Source organism: Malaya genurostris, chromosome 3, assembly GCF_030247185.1.
Source record: "Malaya genurostris strain Urasoe2022 chromosome 3, Malgen_1.1, whole genome shotgun sequence".
Classification (NCBI taxonomy): Eukaryota; Metazoa; Arthropoda; class Insecta; order Diptera; family Culicidae; genus Malaya; species Malaya genurostris.
Window position 1 is genome coordinate 302,942,887 of NC_080572.1, and position 16,624 is coordinate 302,959,510.

Consider the following 16,624-nt stretch of genomic DNA (forward strand, 5'->3'; position numbering starts at 1 on the left):
TTTTACTGTTGTTAGACGTCGGTCGTCGACATCTTTTACTTACAATATCATGAAAGATTCGATTATTATAAATTTTTTGTAAGGTTCGACATAAATGCATTTCTATTATGTTCGTTTACCTTTTGATAATAAAAAGGTATAGAATTCGCTCAAACTAAAAATAACTATCCGAAGTGTAAAAAAGCACCTCAGTTTTATTCGTACTCACGTCATTCAGTCATGTCTCTGACATTATCCACCCTACTTTTAAGCAATGCAAACAGATATCAAGTAAAAAAATTGTTGTTTTTTCATTGCGATTACTATTTTGCTTTCTGCTGTCTTCAACATTTGACAGCATTCAAAACAACATACTTTTTATCTACTTGAATATACGCAAATCAAAAACCATGGTTAAATATCTCCACTCCAAAAAAATTTTAATTTTACAGGTGACTTAATCCCTCATACGATGTAATTCATGAAGACCTAATTTGTCAAATAACGGAAAATTTTATTTAATTTCTTCCACGTAAATTTGCGTGAACTGCGACGCTCCATTTATGTGCATTTAATAAGATGTAAAATCACAGGGTTTTTTTTAAGTGTGTGAATTTCGGAACTGAACTCTAGAATTTAATTTCGGGCCTGGATTAAGGTTTGAACTGAACGAGTCAGCTATACTCAAGCTAGAATGAATGCAGTATTAATTTTTTTTAATTATTTTACCAAGCAAACATTTTTGAATTAATTTCGAATTATATGCGATTTTCTCAAACTACTGTAAACTCTATCACAAACTGCTACTCATATCTCCGATGACGTGGAGAAAAAAATTAAGTTAATACGTTGAAAAAATACGATAAATTCATGATCTCCATTTGAAACTGAATCCTTGATTTTTGAATTGGATTCGGTACTGAATTCTAGACCAGGAACTGTAACTATATTTAGGAACTAAACTCTCCCGGGTACGAGAAAGGCTCGAATCACTCGTCATGAGTTTTCATTTTTGTCTGTATGCATGTGACAAAAATATGCACTCAAATTTCTTCGAGATGGCTGAGCCGATTTTCACAAACTAAAACTTGAGTGAATGCCACTCTTGTCCCATAGAAAAATTTAGAATTTTATATGGATCTGACTTCCGTTTCGGGAATTACAGAGTAGTGAGTAAACAAACTGCGCAAATTCAATGGTTTGCTTTTATAAAAGAAATTGTTAAGATGAGCTAATTGCTTAAGAATAGTTTCGGTCCCCGAATTCCGGTTCCGGAAGTGCCGAAAATAGTGATCCAAAACCTCCAAACCGGAGCTTACTCACTTTGCTCCGAAACGGCTTAACCGATTTTCTCAAACTTAGATTCAAATTAAAAATCTTACGGTTCTTTATTGAATTACTGAACTTGGGAAGAATTCTGCTAAGCAGAACTCAAAACTATTCCAATGATCGCAACCTAGTATTTTTCACACCATGAGTTGGAAAAAGGAAAACAAATCGATTGATGGAAATTTCCTATGATTTATTTCTACGAAAAAGATTACCAGCTGGATCAAATATTTGACGTGCTCAACTAGGAATCAACTTCAAAGTTTGCTGTTGACTAAGAAAATTGAAGCAGATAAGATTAGATAACTTGCCGATCCATATTTAGTACCATGATAAAATAACAAATGTCCACCTCACCAATATTTACCAACGCTTTTTTTTGTTGTGGCGATGAGTCAAACATACTTCTGAAATTCATGAATAAACATGTCCCAGCAGAAACACACTGTTCCGTCGCAATTTGTAGTATTGGTAAATGACCGAGCACCGCATACTCTGATGACCACAAAATAGGGGAAATTCTACCACACAAATCCATGGCTGAGTGATGACGTCATGCTGTCCAGTATAAATATCAGACCGGGTGGATTCAACACTTCAGTCTCATCCAACATGTGAGGATTCACTGCGTGAAAGTAAATAGCGCCCGTAGCTGGAAGGGCGTTCCGCTGCAAAAGTGCGAAAACCGACACCTGAATGCTGTACCGTTTTGTGTTAGAGAACTCCGGTGGATCCGTCATCTCCGCATCAAAATCGTCATCGACCACAACCGTAGTAGGCTGTAACCGTCTCCGTTTGCTGGGATGCCGTCCGAGAGTTGCACTCCGTTGGAGGGAAACGAATGGAGTTAACTTTTGAGTGAAGTGTCAGGAAATAGATGTTGAGTGACCAACACAAAAAAAAACCATCAGTTTGTACTTGAATCTACAGTGCCAGAAAACATCAGGCCCCACAAGAATCAATCAACGAATGGATGAAAGCTATGGAATTCGAATATCTGCCAGACTAAGCTCGAAGTGACGCATTTCGCAACCCATGAAATGGAAGTCCTCCGGTTCTTGGAAAACGCGCTGGTTTTATGCAGCGACATCGACTCAGCTTGTTGGAAAGCTTGCTGAACCCACAACAAACAAACCCATCGGGTCGAGTTTTACTCCCCACAACTCATCCTTCGAAATCGATGTGGAATAACCGACCGCATTCCTCCGCCGATGCCTTCTTGGAGGACCTCCAGCTGAGAATCTACTGACTGACGAAATGAACAAATCGTTCCCAGATCCGCGGTAAAGCATTTCAAGGTGCGTTCACGACGATTTATGGTGGCTAGTCAAAACTGATATACCAACGTGTGTGTGAAAAGAATTGCATAATATTATTCTATTTTAGTGTAATATCCAAAATAGAATAATATTATGCACGATCGCATCGTCAAATCGTTGGTGTGGCAGTTGTTGAGCCTTGTTTCCAATAGTCGTTCGTGTGAATTCAGCTTGAGATGCCAGAAAGTGTTGAGAGAGGAACGGTTGAGTGGAGAGACACGGAAATATTTAAAACAAGCTGTCGTACGGCTCCAGGATGATAGCCGGCGTGAGTTTTGCCGGTTTTGCGTGATGACCAATCGACGAAGGATCAATCGCTTCTTTCGCCTGGGCTGACATGACTTTTTCTCCTCCTCCCGGTAAATCCGGGGGTTGAGCTGGGAGCTAGAAATCGATGACCGGGAAGATTGGAGCATTAAAAAAATAATCAGAAAAAGCCAGTGTTGAAGCATTTGCTCCATTGGAACCAAAAAAAAAAGAAAAACTTTAATAAAAATTCTACAGTGAATACCAAAAACTACGACTTTTCATTCTTTCTTTCAGAGTCCGTTTATAAACTCCAATAATCAATAATCAACATCTTTTTGGTATCATTCAGTAAAAACCATTCAAGCGAAGAGGTTGTGTTTCGATTGTACTGGCTCGTGAGTTAACGGCTGATACCGAGACAATTCTAAGCTTCAGGTAGTTAAACTGCCCATAGCAAACGTAATATTCGGGGCGTTTCCCGACTGGAAAGCTAGCAACGAAGGCCATCCCGTTCATACGCACAGAGGTGTAGAAACACAGAGGTGCGAGAGCATAGAAGTGACGAGTCACAGAGGTGCCATCGCATAAAGGTGCGAAGACGAAGGGGTGCAAAGGCACAAAGGTGCTAAAGCAACCCAGTGCTGATCTACCAGGTACCAGAATTTGTACGCTGCGTAGGATCAAAAGAGACGGCATATATCGCGAGGTGCTACACTGCAAGCATCGCATTTGATCGCCACCAAGAGCAAAAGCACTGTACCTGGGGTCAGGTACAGGCAGCACAGCAAGTGCAGTGGTGTTCACAACGACGGCAGAGCAACTGAGATAGCAGTAAACGACAGAAGACTGCCAATTGGAAACAGCAGAAGACTGCCAATTGGAAATCGTTGGAAGAGCTTCACGTCGTTCTTCACGATAAAGGAACAGAGACATCAGCTACAAGGTAGATTTAATTTAATTTATTTTTTATTTCTTATATCTGAAATTTTACTAAACATAAGTTTTTATTTTGGTATTATTAATTTACAAAAAAATTTAATGTAATGGATGATCTTATGGAAGATCATCCGAATCCGATTCCGGATACTAGTAAGAGTTTAAATACTCCGAGGGCTAAACATTATCCACAGGGTACCACTGGGCCATGGATAGTCTATCTTCGAAAAAAAGAAAAGATTTTAAATTTGATGCAAATTACCAAGGATTTGACATCACATTTCTCTGAAGTTAAAGAAATATGTAAAGTTAATAGAGATAAAATTCGAGTTGTTGTCAATGACTTGAAACAGGCGAACGAAATTGTAACCTGTAAATTATTTTCTGTTGAATATCGAGTTTACATTCCATCGAAGGAGGTGGAAATTGACGGTGTCGTGACTGAAGCAAGTCTGACGGCCGATGATTTACTTAAAAATGGAGTTGGTCGTTTTAAAAACTCCATGCTTGAGGGAGTTAAGATACTCGAGTGCAAGCAATTGTACTCAGCATCTATTGTCGATGGAAAAAAGTCGTATCGTCCCTCAGATTCGTTTCGTGTAACATTTGCCGGATCTGCGTTGCCTAGCCATGTCTATATCGATAAAATTCGTCTTCCTGTTCGGCTTTTCGTACCGCATGTTATGAATTGCACGAACTGTAAAAAATTCGGGCATACAGCTACTTACTGTAGTAATAAGTCCAAATGTATCAAATGTCAAGGGCCTCATAAGGATAATCTTTGCGATAAAAATGTTGAAAAATGTGTTTATTGTGGGGAGAGACCTCATGATGATCTTTCAGTATGCGCTGCATTTAAGTTGCGTAAAGACAAAATGAAGCTTTCTTTAAAAGCACGGTCTAAGCGCACATATGCAGAAATGCTTAAAACGGTCATACATGTCTCCCCCTTGGAAACCGAAAACGGTTTTTCAAATCTTATGGAGCCAGAGGAATCTGACTCCGACGGAAATAGTGAAGATACCTCGTTTGTCACTCCTCAAGGGTCTGTTAAGAGGAGATTAACAAACCACAAAATACCTAAAAAGACACCTAAAATTACATCTTCAAAAAAAGATCCCCGTGTTAAAGCTAAAAAGCCAAATTTAAAACCAAAAACTGTGCCTCCTGGTTTGTCAAATTCACAAACCAATCCAGAAACTAGCTCAAGGAAAGACAATAATCCAGTGGGCTCCGTTTCACATTCACCAACAGGATTACTTAAGTTTTCGGAAATTGTAGAATGGATTTTCGCAGCATTCAATATTTCTGAACCTCTAAAGACTATCATAACGGCATTCCTTCCAATAGCTAGAACTTTTTTGAAACAGTTATCAGCTCAATGGCCAGTTCTTTCAGGTTTTGTATCATTTGATGGATAATTTATCATCCGCCGCAAATGATTCAATCACTGTCCTGCAGTGGAATTGTCGAAGCATCATGGCAAAACTTGATTCATTTAATGTTTTGTTGCATAGTCAAAAATGTGATGTATTTGCTTTGTGCGAAACATGGCTTACATCAAACATAGCCTTAAATTTTAATGACTTTAACATTATACGTCTCGATAGAGACTCTCCGTATGGTGGAGTGCTTTTAGGAATTAAGAAATGTTATTCCTTTTATAGATTAAATATTCCTTCGACTTCTAGTATAGAAGTTGTTGCTTGTCAAATAAACATTAAAGGAAAGGACATTTGCATTGCTTCAGTATATATTCCTCCAAGAGCTCAAGTTGGACAACGACAGCTTAATGAAATTGTCGAAGCCCTTCCTGCTCCACGTTTGATTTTAGGAGATTTCAATTCGCACGGAATGATGTGGGGTTCCGTTTACAATGATAGCAGATCATCCTTAATATATAATATTTGCGACAATTTTAGCATGACGGTACTAAATATGGGTAGCATGACACGGATCCCAAGACCTCCTGCACGTCCAAGTGCATTAGATTTATCTCTTTGCTCGACTTCAATTCGACTAGATTGCACCTGGAAAGTATTTCCTGATTTACACGGTAGCGATCATTTACCAATCATCATCTCAATTAGCAGTAACAAAGGCATTGCTAATTCAGTTAATATTCCATATGATTTGACAAAAAATATTGACTGGATTAAATACCAAAGTAATATTTCAAGTGCCTTAACTTCAATGGAAGAGCTCCCCCCACTTGAAGAATATGACTTCCTCGTTTGTTCGATTCTGGAGGCCGCAGAACAAGCCCAAACCAAACGATTTCTTGGTCCATCGTCTAACAGAAGGCCTCCAAACCCTTGGTGGGACAAAGAGTGCTCAGATGCTAAGCACGCGAAACAAAATGCCTTCAAGATGTTTTTAAAACGAGGAGGAGGAACTCCTCAGAATTTTGAAAAATTCTTGACTTTAGAAACCAAGTACAAGAGCATACTTCGGGCCAAGAAATGTAGCTATTGGAGACATTTTGTCGAAGGTTTGTCAAGAGAAACCTCAATGAGCACTCTTTGGAATACGGCCAGACGAATGAGGAATCGTAACGTAGGAAATGAGAGTGAGGAATACTCGAACCGATGGATATTTGATTTTGCGAGGAAAGTTTGTCCAGATTCTGTTCCTACGCATAGCATTATTAGGGAATCTTTTTCAAATAATGGGTCCATTGATAGCCCCTTTTCTATGATGGAATTTTCCATAGCACTCATGTCTTGTAACAATAACGCTCCTGGGTTGGACAGAATTAAATTCAACTTGGTGAAGAATCTGCCCGACCTCGCAAAAAGACGTTTGTTGGAATTGTTCAACAAGCTTCTTGAGCAAAATATTGTTCCACCTGACTGGAGGCAAGTGAAAGTTATCGCCATTCAAAAGCCGGGGAAACCAGCTTCCAATCACAACTCATATAGACCCATCGCGATGTTGTCCTGCATCAGAAAATTGTTCGAAAAAATTATTCTACGACGTCTCGACACTTGGGTCGAGACGAACGGTTTGTTGTCAGATACTCAGTTTGGCTTCCGTAGAAATAAAGGGACGAATGATTGCCTTGCATTACTTTCGTCTGACATCCAAATTGCCTTCGCTCAAAAGCAACAAATGGCATCTGTATTTTTAGACATTAAAGGAGCATTTGATTCAGTTTCCATTGATGTTCTTTCAGACAAGCTTCACCAAAATGGACTCCCAGCGGTTATAAATAATTATTTGCACAACCTTTTGTCAGAGAAACACATGCATTTTTCACATGGCGATTTGGCAACACTCAGAAATAGTTACATGGGTCTCCCGCAAGGCTCATGCCTCAGTCCGCTCCTCTATAATTTTTACGTAAATGACATTGACAGCTGTCTAGTAACCCCATGTACACTAAGACAATTGGCAGATGATGGCGTGGTTTCAGTTACTGGACCCAAAGCTATTGATCTGCATAAACCATTGCAAGATACCTTAGATAACTTGTCCGATTGGGCTGTTCATCTTGGTATCGAATTCTCTGCGGAGAAAACAGAGTTAGTCGTCTTTTCAAGAAAGCATGATCCCGCGCAGCTTCAGCTCCATATGATGGGAAGAATGATCCAACAGGTTTTAACTTTTAAATACCTCGGGGTGTGGTTCGATTCCAAATGCACGTGGGGAGGACACATTAGGTTTCTGATAACAAAATGCCAACAAAGAGTAAATTTTCTTCGAACAATAACCGGATCTTGGTGGGGTGCTCATCCGGAAGATCTAATAAAATTGTATCAGACAACGATACTTTCAGTGATGGAATATGGATGCGTTTGCTTTCGTTCCGCTGCAAACTCTCATATTATCAAATTAGAGCGAATTCAATATCGTTGTTTGCGAATTGCTTTAGGCTGCATGCATTCGACACATACAATGAGTCTTGAAGTTCTGGCGGGAGTTCTTCCATTGAAGGATCGTTTTTGGGAGCTTTCGTCGCGACTGCTAATAAGATGCGAGGTACTGAATCCCCTAGTTATTAATAACTTCGAAAGGCTAGTTGAGCTTCAATCTCAAACAAGATTCATGACTGTATATTTTAACCATATGTCACAGGAAATCAACCCTTCAAGATATATTCCTATCCGTGTCAGCCTCCTAAATGTCCCTGACTCAACTTTATTTTTCGACACATCCATGCAGCGCGAAGTGCGTGGAATTCCGGAACACCTACGCTCGTTGGAAATCCCAAAAATATTTACAAGTAAGTTCAGGCATATCGACTCTGAGAAAATGTTTTACACGGACGGATCGCGAATTGAAGAAGCGACAGGGTTTGGTATGTTCAACAATAATGTTTCGGTCTCCTTTAGGCTTCAAGAACCTGCATCTGTTTATATAGCAGAGTTAGCAGCAGTTCATTATAGTTTGAGTATAATCGTCACATTATCTCCAAACCATTATTTTCTTTTCACAGATAGTCTGAGTGCAATTGAAGCCATTCGCTCAAAGGCTGCTGGCAAAAATGAACCTTTTTTCTTGGGCAAAATAAAACAGTGCCTGAACGACATATTGAACAATAATTATCTAATCACTATAGTCTGGGTCCCGGCTCATTGCTCCATTCCTGGCAATGAAAGAGCCGATATTTTAGCCAAATGTGGTGCTATTGAGGGTGAAATTTATGAGCGACCGATTGCTTTCAACGAATTCTATAGCTCGTCTCGCCAAAGAACACTTGCCAGCTGGCAAGCTTCTTGGGATAGAGATGATCTGGGTCGGTGGATGCACTCAATTATTCCGAATATATCGACAAAGGCATGGTTCAGGGGACTGGATGTGAGTAGAGATTTCATTCGTGTGATGTCCAGACTCATGTCCAATCACTACACGTTAGATGCACATCTCCTTCGAATTGGACTTTCCGAGACTAATCATTGTGCTTGTGGCGAAGGTTACCGCGATATTGACCATGTTGTTTGGACATGCGTGGAGTATCGTGATGTCAGATCTCAACTAATAAATTCCTTGCGTACCCAAGGTAGACTATCCAATGTCCCAGTTCGCGACATTCTTGCTTGTCGTGACGTTCCTTACATGAAACTTCTTTATTATTTCATTAAGTCCATTGGAGTTCCAATTTAAATTTTATTTTATGTTAGATTGTTTTCTCTTCCATGAGCTCAACCAATAGCCAGCTATCTTATATTAAATAAAAGTGATGAACTGATACAAACAAACCTGAAATAGTTATAAGATCATGTACAAAATAAATGTATTTCATTTAATGTAATTTATAATAGCAACTCGCTTGATAAAAACAGTGTTTAGATTAACTAATGAATACCAACATACTAATAGGATATTCGAAATGTATTAGGTTTAAAGTACTATGTATTGTAGATGCCACGGCGAAGAAAAACTTATGTATATTGCCTATGAAATAAACGTATTTATGAAAAAAAAAAAAATCTTTTTGGTATAGTTTCATGGATTTTTGGATTCTTTGCTACACAAGTAATATAAAACTTCAACACTTTCCAGCATCCCTGTTCGATAAAGCGCTAGTCAGTTTGATAAATAAATATTTCCCAACTGTTCAGAAGGATACCAAAATCACCTGAAAAAAGCTTCTATAGAAGTTCCATTCATAAAACGATTTCCACGGATCGGAGAAAGCTACAGGTTCGAGTCCCGTCCCTTTGATAGCTCTTTGCAAAGTTTTGATTTCATTTTTACATTCGTCAGTCTTTTTTCAATCGGTTTATTTCTTATTGGACGCGAATAAAACCATGATTTATTCCTATTTCTTCGCGTTTCGCGCCTTCGGCTCATCAGTGCTTAAAGCAGTTCAAATTGAACTGCCATCTCGTGCCTAGCAGTTCAACTTAAACCACTAAGAGCAGGCACGAGATGGCAGTTCAATGATTTATTTTTGCAAATTATATTTTTTCGCATCTTGTCTAGTAAGTTTTCTAAAGGGTGATTTTTTAAGAGTTATAGGATTTGAATTTAATGAAAAAACACAAAAAAATTGAAAAATTGATCAAATCTTTATTGGAAGCGATATAACGATCAATATAATTTAATGTTTGAAGATGATTTCAAACAAATGTTGGCCGCGGCTCCACTTTAGGTCCACTTTCGGGACAATCTCTCTCCAACATATCGGGCGGTATTTCACGAATAATGTCACCAGTCCATAATCCATACCAAACAGTGACTCTTTTGGGATGCATCGGCAGCTCTTGCAATGCATCTGGCTGGTCTTCACTCCAGATGCGGAAATTTTGCTTGTTGACGTATCCAGAAATGAGCTTCGTCGCTGAACACAATTTTGCGATAAAAAAAGTGGATCTCCCTCCAACTTTGCCATTCATGATTAAATTATAGACCAAACTGAACAAGTTTGACAAAGACGCAAGACACAATTCACGCGCGATCTGCCAAAAACAGTGTTGCCAAAAAAATACCATCAAAAAATCACCCTTTAGATCTGTTTTTTCGTTGGCAGTAATGAAATTTACTTCGATAGCGAATGGACAACAACTCCAATAAATAATATTACAGGGTCCGGCACTCGAAGTGTAACCAATTAAAAAGGCCATAAATTCAGTTTGGAAAATTACTTTTACTTAATTCAAAGTACAAAATGTGTAAAAATAATACAAAATTCAGAATCAATTCACTTTTGCTCGATATGACCACCTTTTGCCTTGACTTGATGACTTGAGAGAGCGAAGGAGTTGCTTCGTATGGCCGAATGTGACTTACAGGTATTTAGACCCACTCGCGGACAATAACTTTTTTCAGCGCCTCGAGACTGGTGTATCTTTTAGTTCGGACTTTGCTCTCCAAAATGGCCCAAAGAGAATAATCCATTGGATTCGCATCTGGTGAATTCGAGAGCCATTGTGTGGACTTGATGAAGTTCGGAACGTCGTTTTTCAGCCATTCTTGGTTCACTCGAGCTTTGTGAGACGGTGCCGAGTCCTGCTGAAACGTCCATGGTCTGCCACCGAAATGTTTGTCTGCCCACGGCTTCAAAGCAACCTCCAGAATACTATCGTTTTGAGAGTTTACAAATTGCTCAATTGGAAAAATTTTCTCGTCAGAAAAAACAATGTTCGGAAATTGACCGCTTTCGGCCAAACGAAGCAACTCCTTCGCTCTCTCAAGTCATCAAGTCAAGGCAAAAGGTGGTCATATCGAGCAAAAGTGAATTGATCCTGAATTTTGTATTAATTTTACACATTTTGTACTTTGAATTAAGTAAAAGTAATTTTCCAAACTGAATTTATGGCCTTTTTAATTGGTTACACTTCGAGTGCCGGACCCTGTATTATATCATTAGCTGACACTTCGAATTTCGTCTCATCTAAAAAATGTTTTTTTTTTCTGTCAGCAGAATTGACTAATGTCGTTAATGTTTCTTTTATGTTGATGACTACTGGGCCTACAACGAACGGATTGCAACGAATTCAGAAACAACGTAATGGCTTCGGCTCGAAGAAATCAAAATTCACCTAAAATTAATGAGAAACTTCTGTTACGACGAATTTCGCGCTAAATCGTATTCAGAGTAGGCAGCACCCTACAACATGAAAAAATGAGTGACAATGACAATTAATTGTCACTCTTTTCTCTGTGACAATACAAAACCAAACTAACGTCTGCAGCATCAGCATCAGCAGAATTTCAATTCTCATTATTTTATCGATGTATTGAAAATCTGTGACGCTTGGCTATAAAGAGTGACTAAAATCTGACAAATCGAAGTAATTACATCCCTGAACCTTTTTGGAAACTAAAACTACTACACATTCGAGCACCAACAGGTAAAAGTCATTGTGAAACCTTTTTCTGTCAATTTCGATTCTCATAGTTTCGGATGAATACCGATACTGCATACTATGGGATTTTCACTGAAAACAGCAAATAACTGAAAGGGCAAACGAGAGAAAGAACACAGTTTTGAAACTACTGTTCCGCTTATGTCATTGACTGGATTTCGTTCTCAAAGTTTGCAAGCGAAGCTGAGAGTGACATTAATTTCTCGTCATTTTCGTCTCTTTTGAGCAGAGATGCCAGGTAAAAATTTTGCATATCTTCTTCAGGGTGGGTAAAGTCTGCATATCCGAAAAAATTTAGGTCAGCAAATATGTTTGAGAAGTAACAGAGGTAAAAATTTGATGCTTCGTGCATTCTAGTCTGCATAGTTAACCCGTTCAGTTCAGACGGGAATCCAGATCCAGAATACAGTTCCTAAAGTTCAGTTCTGAAATTCAGATTCAGAATCCAAGATAAGGTTTTCTTTTTCACTCCCAGAATCCAGTTCTAAAGTTCAGTTCCTCGTCCCGAATCCAAGGCCAGAACCGAGTACCAGAATTCCGGAACTGAAACCGTATTCTAGAACTTGATTCTGAGCTCGGATTATGAAACGAAAATCTGGAACTGAGATCAGGATCTTTATTCTAAACCTGGACTGTCGCGTTAAATTTCGAAAACAAATTCTGACCTTGGATGTGAATTCTGTAACTAAAATCTGGAACTGAAATTTAGGCTTAGACCAGAATTCAGTTAAAAAATATTTCGTCCGGAATCCAGATTCAGAATTCAGCTACAGAGTTCTGAAACTTAGTTCTGACCCTGATGTTTTGAAACTTTGCATCGACATTCAGTTCTTAAATGGAATTCAGAATCCAGGATCAGAATTCCAGAAGAGAATTCTTAAATTTAGTGAAAAAACTCAGCACTACAATTCCAAAAGTGTAACTGGATTCAGGAAGATTTTTTAACTGAATACTGAATTTAACTGAAATCAAAATTCAGTTGTAGATCAGAATACAGGTCCATACTTCAGAGCTAGGATTCAGGTTCTGAATTTAGTGTTGAACCAGAATCCTAATCTCGTGTTTAGTTCCAAAATTCAGCTCCACGACACGTACTTAAACACTGCATTCGTTAAATAATTATAACATATCGCCGGTCTACAATTAGGAAACGGCTCAGCTTCTGGGAATCAATATCATAAAAAAATTACATGAAAAATGTGCAATACTTCAGTTATAACGAAACGAACATGTGGGTGAATGTATCAGTTTTCGTCTTTTCTTCCGAGCCATTGCATTAAACAGGGACAGAAGATCTCACAACGAAGGGCTCTGATCTTACAAGCCGATTATCGTATGTTCGAGCCTCGACCCGGAAGGGTTTTCAGTGTCAGTAGGATCGTAGCACTAAACATGCCATGGTTCTGGATTATAGCGACATACTTACACTGAGGATGCAGATCGCGAACACCGCACAAAAAGGAGAGCGCACTTGTTCTCAATGTCGAACAGACAGATCTTAGGTGCGCGCTTCTGTTTAAACAAGCTGATGTGAGAGAACCACATTCTCTTCGCATGAATCGCTCTCACGTGCTCTTGCATAAATACAACCAAATGTGCACTAGCTCGTTCACTGGTGAGCGAACACTTCTGTGTTTTCTATTCATTAATACAGTAGAGCTGACCTTGATATGAAAATTTGCTGTAGGAACAGACAAAATTCAGCGATAAATAGTATGAAAATGCGAGCCACACGCAGTTCACGTCGACGTGTACAGTTCGGTGAAAATTCGAGAGAACTTTTATGGCACTTTGGTGCGATTCGGTGTTGGACATGAAAGAAAATAAACACGCGCTCCCATGATGCGTGCACACTTTAGAGAGAAGAGCTCTCGATGACGTTGTCGGTGCGAGGTGGAGAAATTACACTTACTCTTCGACACAAAAAGTAGATGGGCAGGTCTGTTCTTGAGTGATGCGATCACAAAGAATGACCTCTGCATTTTTATGCATTTGCGCATATAGATTGATTGAGACACTCTAACCTGATTACGGTCGCTCGCTAAGACTTAAAAAGAAATAACTCGAATAAATGTTTTAAAATTGCATTTAATTCCAAAAGACCACATAAGGTTCCTGAAAAGCTGTGAAAATGTTGAATTTACTGATCCCGAGTTCCATTTTGTACGAACATAGTTACTCGATTTCACATTTTCTAGTTAAGACATTCATCTGTGCTTTTTCCAGAACATACAAACTCACACAAAAAAAAATTGAATTTTACAGGTGATTTAATCCCTCATACGATGTAATTCATAAAGACCTAATTTGTCAAATGACGGAAAATCTCATTTGTAATCACTTAATGTTAGATGAGCTTGAATTTTACTGGTTTCGACTGTAACTTGCGTTCTCCTAGCAGGTGCGACTGTATGAATTTAAATGTACCTTTTACCAGCCAAGCAGATGCATGCTTCTGTGGCTCAGTCGATTAACAGACGTACTTGCGTTCCAATGATTCTCGGTTCAAGTCGCGTCGGTTGCTATCAGTATTCTTTTTTTTTATTTCAATGAATTTCATGTCATGGAGTTTTAGACCCAATATTAAATGTTCTTCGACGTAAATTTGCGTGAACTGCGACGCTCCATTTATGTGCATCTAATAAGATGTAAAATCACAGGGTTTTTTTCACGTGTGCATCGGAAATGCTCATAACTGGCAACTTTATTTTATTTGTTGCTATAGTTATATTGATTTCCTTATTTTCGTTTTTTTTTTCAATTCCAAAATAAAAATAAAACTTTCAGTACCATTCCATAGCTTTGCAATTTTGAGATCAATCAAAATGGAGCAACTGTTCTAAAATTAACAGATTTTTTACAAGTATCAATACTGCACAGTGACTGTTCTCATAAATACAAAACGAACTTCCAAGCATTATTTTGGAACCGTGTTCAAAATCAATTTTAGATACTATACTCTGGACCGATTTTTTAAATTAAAATTTCACGAGTTAGCTCTGGTATAAGAAAGTTCTTCAAAAAGAGAAACCCTTCTGTGTCTCATGGGATACATTTAATTTATTTTGCATAAACTAAACTAAAAACAGATGTTTGTGAATATTAAGTATAAGAATTTCTCTTTCTATACTACATCTAATATCAATTCACAAAAAAGAATTACATAAGATTATGTAGTACGCCTGATATTCTAGAAGTTTACATATTTTTTGTTATTTGTATGGCGAATTCTTTGTTCAACCAGTTCCGAAATCAACACAGCCCAAAATTCCATCAGTTTGGGAAAAAAAAGAAAATCACTTGATTTTGAGAGAATGGGCCTTTCGATAAAAACAGAATGGTGATTTCCCATGCATCAACAGTATCGAAGGAAACACATGTTTAAATAGCCTTCAATCTGAAGTTATTTGACGCCCAATAAAAGCCTAAAGCTTATCAATTTATTTGCTTCTTAGTATCTGAAAACAGATCATTATAGTAAAATTTCAATTTATTTTATACTTACTGTAGAACGTTTTCACCAAAATCTAAATAATTAATCGTATTCATGGATACGCAGCGTTTTTAGATATTTAGGACTTCAGTGTTGTCAGTTGTACAGACAATTCATTTGAGTACACTGTCACGCTGACAACGTACCTTGACAGTACCACATATACTAAAACTCGTCCTCGAAAATTTATCGGAGTATTCTATATTATAATTTGTATATTTGCGCTGGTGGGTCGAAACGTATTAAAAAGTAACAATAGTCATGTGCACTTAACACAAACCGCTGGCATAAAAGCTTAAGTTACTTAAACAATGAAATATAGATCAAAATCTGAAGAATCTTTTGTGGCAATTAAGTGGAACAATTTGATAAATATCAAGATCAAATCAAAGAAAAGGATACACTTTTCTGATTAGGAATACATACAAAACAAACCATAGAAAATAAAAAAAATCGATTATATAAACTAGCATAAGATCGCATATGGATTCAATCTAACCTACATCAACTGCCCTTCTGTTTCAGGTTCAAATCGCTGCGGACACCTGCCAACTATCTGGTCATCAATCTCGCCTTTGCTGACTTCCTGATTATGTTGGAGTGCCCGATATTCGTGTACAACAGCTACTACCAGGGGCCGGCTACCGGAAACCTGAGTACGTATTCCTTCTCAATGCCAATCCACGCCATCGAATGTGATGTACCGAGATGACCTTATTAATCCGAATTTTTCGTATCTTCGTTCCCCAGTGTGCACGGTGTACGCCATGTTAGGAGGCCTCGGAGGATCCGGTGCCATCCTATCGCTAACGATGATTTCCATCGATCGCTACAATGTGGTCGTCTATCCGTTGAACCCGAACCGATCAACCACCCGGCTAAAGGTGGTCTTTATGATTGCGTTTATCTGGATCTACGCAGTTACATTCTCGTGTATTCCGGCGCTAGAAATTGGTCTGAGTCAGTACACTCCGGAGGGTTATCTAACGGCTTGTAGCTTCGATTACCTGGATCGACGATGGGATGCCCGTGTTTTTATGTTCTGTTACTTCCTTTTTGCCTGGGTCGTGCCCTTCCTGACCATCTCATACTGCTATGTGGCGATCCTGCGAGTAGTCATCGGTTCAGGTAGCATTCAATCGAGTAAAAACAAGAACAAGACTGAGATCAAACTGGCCAGTGTGGTTATTGGAATCATCGGTCTGTGGTTTATTGCGTGGACGCCGTACGCCGTGGTGGCCATGATGGGTGTGTTCGGTTACGAGAGCATGTTGACTCCGGCGATTTCGATGATTCCTGGTATGTTCACGAAAATAGCCTCTTGCATCGATCCGTACTTCTACGCAATGAACCATCCACGCTATCGCCAGGAACTGCGCCGCATGTTCGGAAAGAACCCGCAGATGCCAACCTCACAGGCCTCCCGTTATACGCGGGGCAACTCGGAGGCTGGCAACAGTGAACGGGTTGAGCTCGGACCGACAGGTAAGGCAGACGAGCAGCAG

The 16,624-nt window shown here is 38.9% G+C and overlaps 1 protein-coding gene across 3 annotated transcripts in view; it reads left to right on the top strand.

Annotated features, from left to right (window-relative positions):
- LOC131435117 (opsin, ultraviolet-sensitive) overlaps positions 1-16,624 on the top strand; it is a 316,741-nt gene that overhangs the window by 287,637 nt on the left and 12,480 nt on the right. For all 3 annotated transcript variants that reach the window (XM_058602661.1, XM_058602663.1, XM_058602662.1), the window contains exons 5-6: positions 15,645-15,775; positions 15,870-16,604. In XM_058602661.1, coding sequence (XP_058458644.1) covers positions 15,645-15,775; positions 15,870-16,604 — 866 coding nt within the window. The remainder of the gene's footprint in view (positions 1-15,644; positions 15,776-15,869; positions 16,605-16,624) is intronic.